At 47.6% G+C, this 5,508-nt stretch overlaps 1 protein-coding gene across 1 annotated transcript; it reads right to left on the reverse strand.

Annotated features, from left to right (window-relative positions):
- Positions 1–276: 276 nt before the first annotated feature.
- On the reverse strand, positions 277–2,894 carry LOC139826325 (uncharacterized). Its single transcript, XM_071801622.1, has 3 exons — positions 1,750–2,894; positions 1,619–1,685; positions 277–291 (listed from the first exon to the last, which is right to left on the reverse strand). The coding sequence occupies exons 1-3, from the start codon at positions 2,892–2,894 to the stop codon at positions 277–279; spliced, it is 1,227 nt and encodes a 408-aa protein (XP_071657723.1).
- Between the last annotated feature and the right edge of the window lie 2,614 nt (positions 2,895–5,508).

Raw genomic sequence — 5,508 nt, forward strand, 5'->3', positions numbered from 1 at the left:
CAAGAGATCATGCGTAAGCCGCACATCTCGACGAGAGTCCTGTTTTTATAGCCTGATCAGATCTGACTGTAGGCATTTCAGAAGCTTCTCTGCACCCCAACCCTGGCTGTGGGGGGTCCCCCTAAAGCCTCCAAACATCCCCCACACTGGCCGCGGGTGCCCAGCAGCTCCCTGGTGCCTCAGCACTCCCTTCTCCTAATGGCCCTGGCCAGGGTGCTCTGGGGCCAAACAAAAGAAACTGTTAGCCTCAAACAGCAGAGAGAGAAGGAGTTGTGTCTACTCCTTCCATATCTAAGAAGGGACGGGGAGAGAGGGAGGTTTGCATTCTGCCACAGAGGCTCACTCTCTCTTCGACCATGGCCGGCATCTAGAGAGGAGCCTGTCTGTCTGTCTGTGATCTACAGGCCTCAGGCCCTGCATCCCTGCAACCAGGTTCAGGTTTGCTGTGAAGTCCCGCCCATGACTTCCGGGGGCCTGGCCTGCACCTGCTGGAGCCGCCAGCTCCGCACACCCAGCTCTGCCGCTACTGGAGTGACGCCAACTCCACATCGAGCATTCGATATTGGTTTTGTATATTTTGTATATATTCTCTAGTTATTAGTAGCATTAGTAAAACCCTTTAAAACTCCCCAACTTGAAGTCTAAGTCTCTCTTCCTTTCCTCTTGTCTTTCCAATCGTCTTTCCAATCTAAAGGAAAGGGGTGGCGGGAAGTGAGAGGATAACAGGGAGCGTCTGCCACGGTTTATTAACGCCTTGCCTTAAACCTTGACACCAGGTGAAAGCAAAATGATCTCTGTCTTCTGGCTGCAATGGTATCATAAAAAACATGTCCTTGACATCTGTTGTTGCCATGATTGGATGAGCCTTTTCCTGTATCATGGTTATTAGTTCAGCCAGATTGGGGACTGCAGTGGTTGGAGGATCAGTGTTGGCATTTAGCCACTGAAAATCTATTTTAAGTCCCGTTGGGCTTTCTAACTGGCCACACTGGAGAGTTAAAAGGAGAGTGCATGTTAATTATGACTCCTTGTTCTCTCCTTTCTTTTATAACTGGTTTGATGCCTTCTTTGGGACCAAGGGGCAACGGGTATTGTTTTAAATTTGTAACATGACTACGTGGGAGTGCCGGTGCAACTTGCAATAGCCTTAGATGTGACAATGGCGGCATTCCAAAAGTCCACAATAATCCTTCTGAACCTTCCCACTGTCTACCTTTGAGGGTATCCATACCTAGCAAACTGCTAGGAATGTCTCCAGTCACCATTTTAATAGTGATTGTGCTCTCATTTCCTGGCAACAACAGGGGGAGGGAGCTGAAGGTATAACAGGTGGGATTTCTTTTACATTCTGTGAAGGTTCTTTTGGATTTCGCCACCTTGATACTAGTTTACTAAGTTTATCAAGGAGCAAGCCTTCCATTGTATCTCTGGGAACTCCCTTTTTAATTCCCAAAACCCACCATTGTTGTTGGGCCTTAGGCTGTTCTCCCTTTGCTGTTTTAAAGCATGGCTGTTCTTTTTTTGGGATACCGGTCACAGCAGCAGTGTTGGCAGAGAGGGGCAGCTTTTTGATTTCAATATGACAGATTCCTCTCGACCTCTCTTCTAGGGTTTTTACTGGGCCATATTTCCTATTGTAATCTATCAATTCTTGTGCTACTTCCCCCCAAGTCCACACCTTTTGAGTATTTGGTTGATTGGGGGAAGTCGGGGGAGGGGTGAAAAGAGGAATCTATGCTAGTATTAGTTCCTTCCCTCTGGCTCCCACTTCTGTTACCCTGGCTCCTAGCCATATTTTCCAGTCTTTCTACTGGGCTCATTAGTGTGATTGTCCTTTGAATGTTAATTCCAATAGATTTTAGTGACTCTGGAAGTCCCCTTATTAAGGGAGTCATCATGTCTGGATTTACTGGCAACATCATTGGAGATTCACATTCAGGAATTAATTGCCTTTCATGTATCATTTGCAAACAGGCTGCTTTGTGTAAACTCTCTAACAATTGTTCTGGTGTGCCGGTAATTGCTAAGGGGTCTCCCCTATCTAAGGGGTTTAGCCCTCCAGCCCAGTAAGCAGCTCGCTGGGTTAGAGACCATGGGGCACATCTGTCACCAGTTGTTAAGAAGATTCCATGCCCCCAGTATCCATTTGCCTCTTGTTCACTTAACCGAATTTGGTCTCCCCTAGTTAGGGATACACGCCACACATATTCAGTTTCAGATTCTTTAGGGAGGCGACCATACTCTTTTTTAAGTTTGGTCAGCTCCGTGGCACTGTAAGGTGTTTGCTTAGTTGTGATGTGAGGGTCAGTATCCTCCTCATTTGCATAAAAGTATTCTGTTTTAACTGAGGGTCTCACGTGTGGGAATTCGTCATAATGTTTTCCCGTGTCCTCCAATTCTTTCCGAGGGTAGATTTGATTTATGTGTTGGATATTTTTCTCCTCTAACTCCCGCTCCCTCAGCACCCCCGTGTTCTCCTTTAGAGTAGCTTTCAATGAGCAGTTTTCTTCCCTCTCCTTTTCTAATTGTTGAAAACAGTTTTCTAATTGTTGTTCTAAATTGGAGGTTGTTTTTTGCAAGACCTGCACCAGATTTTCAAGGGATTCTATTATTTTACTTTTATTACTGCGCCGCATGAAGCGATCTTCGATTGTCGCTACTAGGCTGGCTCCTAGAACAGCGCAGACTACAGTCTTATCTCTATTTGATCCAAACTTAGACATAGCCTGCAAAGAAATCTCTCGGTCCATTACACTCTGTAAATTAGCCCCATTATCACGAGTCCAGTCTTCTCCGGGTATGGAGGGTCGGACTCCATACTCTGCTAAAAGCGTGTAGAACGAGTCCCGATCTTTTGCTAGCCAAAAATTCTGATTTTCAGTTTTTCTGGTCATTCTTACTACAAAGGGGTGGTACACACTCTAGGAAGGCACAGCTTAGTTATGAAAACCACAGCAACAACTGTCACCCTTCTCTTTCCTGAGTGGTTGAAGAGGCCTAGAAATATGCTATGGGAGGACCAAACTTAGCTACAAAAACACACAAGATTGCCCCTTCACTCTCCCTAGCAGACAATTCTCATCATCATGAGAACAAAACCCCTTTTGCACCTTGAGATCTTTAGTGTTGGATTCCGGGAAACAGAACCCTCAACTCGACTCTGGGGTGCTCTACGCCAAGGCGTGTATGGTGTGCAGGAAATCTGAATCACCTCCCTTGCATTCTAGACGCTTCTCACTGATAAATCAGTGTAAGGTTAGGTACGGCTGAAGTGAAAGGTCCTTCCCCTGGTGCAGACCACACACTACCTACACCCCTCTGTTTCTCAGAATACCATCCTCATCGCCAATTAAATGTCGCGGTCCACTCGGTGATGGACTCATGATAGTTTGTTTGCCTTTATCTCAGAGCACAAAATTAAGGCAATCAAAAGGCCAAGGGGTTATGATTCAATCAAACAGTGGTACTTTATTAATTTGCCTGCAAAACGGCATGCAATAGAAAGAGAGAGTAAGAAAAAGAGAAGGGAAAAGAAACGGGAACAGTAAAAGTAAAGATGAGAAGTGAGGTTGCATTTACCACCAGTCGAGCTTCAGAGGCGTCCCTCTTGTCTCCGGTCCCGTAGAGTCCTGCCGGTCCTCCGTCGTGGTTTGGGATCCTCTGGTGGGAAGATCTCCACAGTGTCCATTCGGGAGTCATCTCTTATGCTTCTTCACCCCACCTCGCTCCCATTGTTTGAGACCAGTCTCCGCCTTGATTTCACAACCCAGGCTTGTACTGCGCAGGCTCAAAAGATTCAGGTTTTCTTTTGCCAATGCTTACGTGGCCTGCATTCAGGGGTCTTTCTCTGGTCCATTGGGTGACCTCAGGACCCTTGGTCAGCTTCTGGGCATGCTCCTTTTTGTTGGCCATTGTTTGGGGGAGCAGGTGGGGGACAGGTGTGACTAAGGCTGCAGGCAAGAACACATCTTCTGCACGGCAGCTATTGTGCCTTGGTCGAAGAAACCCTCGTAACACTAACGTTCAGGAGGCAGACTGGTTTGGCTGAAGCAGCAGGCGAAGTCCATACAGCAGCCATTTTAAGCAGCAGCCCCACCGTATCGGAGAAACCAGTGCAACACAATACTTCTCCTCAGGCTCTGTCAATCTGTGTCAGTCCCTGTTGTGCTCTGTAATTTTTTGTTGAGCTCTTTCAGGCTCTATCGTACTTTGTCAGCCTTGTCACTCCCTGCTGCAATCTGTACTTTGCTGTCAGATGCTGTCAGGATTTGTCGGACCCTGTTGAGTTCTGTCGGATACAGTCAGGCTCTGTTGGGCTTTGTCAGGCTCTGTAGGGCTCTGTCAATCCCTCCCAGGTTTTGTCAGGTTCTTTCAGGCCCTGTCGGTCTCTGTGTGGCTTTGTCAAGATCTGTCAGCCTCTCTCAGCTCTGTCAATCTCTGTCAGTTTCTGCCAAGCTTTTTTGGGCTCTTTCTGCCCTGACAGGCTTTTTCAGGCTCTGTAAAGCCCTGTCATGCTCTGTCAGGCCTTATCAGGCTCTGTCGGGTTCTGTCGGGCTTTGTCAGTCTCTTCTGATCCCTGTTGGGGTCTGTTAGGCTTTGTCAGCCTTTGTCGGACTTTCATGCCCTTACTCAGGTTTTGTGGTCCTCTGTTGAGCTTTCTTGGGGTCTATCAGGCTCTGTCAGGCCATGTCAGGGTTTCTAGGGCTCTGTCAGGTTTTGTCAAGCTCTGTTGGGTATTCTTGATCTCTGTCAGGCTCCATTGGATGCTTTTGGGCTCTTTAAAGCTTTGTTGGACCCTGTTGGGCTCGGTCAGGTTCTGTCGAGATCTGTAAGGCTCTGTCAAGATGTGTCAGGCCATGTCAGGCTCTGTAATGATTTTCTGAGTTCTTTTAGTCTCTGTCACGCTTTCTCAGCATGTGTCAGGCCCTGAAGAGGCAAGAAAGCCCGACAAAGCCTGACAATGCCTGACAGAGATTTACAGGAATCAAAAGAGCCTGACAGATCCTGACAAAGCATGACAGATCCTGACAAGGCCTGGTAGAGCATGACAGGGATTTATAGAGCCTGAAAAAGCCTAGTAGGGTAGAAAGAGCCTAAAGGATTTTGACAGAGCCCAACAGAGCCTGACAGAGCTTGAGAGAGACCAAGAAAGCTCGACAAAGCCTCACAGAGACCGACAGGGCCTGAAAGTGCCTGACAAAACCTGACAGGGATTGACAAAGCCCTGCAGAACCTGACAGAGCCTGACAAGGCCCAACAGAGCCTGACACATTGCGACAGACACCAAACAGGCCCCACAGAGTCAGATAGAAGCCAACAAAGCCTGACTCAGATCATCACAGCCCGAAAAAGCCCTAGAGAGCCTGACTTATATAGACAAAGCCCGTCATGAACTGAAAGACCTGGACAGAGCTTGACAAGGCCCGATAGAGCCTGACAGGGCATGACACAGATTGACACTGGCCTACATGCACCGAAAATCCCAACAAACCTTTATAAGGCCCAACA

The sequence above is a fragment of the Patagioenas fasciata genome, chromosome W (assembly GCF_037038585.1).
Source record: "Patagioenas fasciata isolate bPatFas1 chromosome W, bPatFas1.hap1, whole genome shotgun sequence".
Lineage (NCBI taxonomy): Eukaryota > Metazoa > Chordata > Aves > Columbiformes > Columbidae > Patagioenas > Patagioenas fasciata.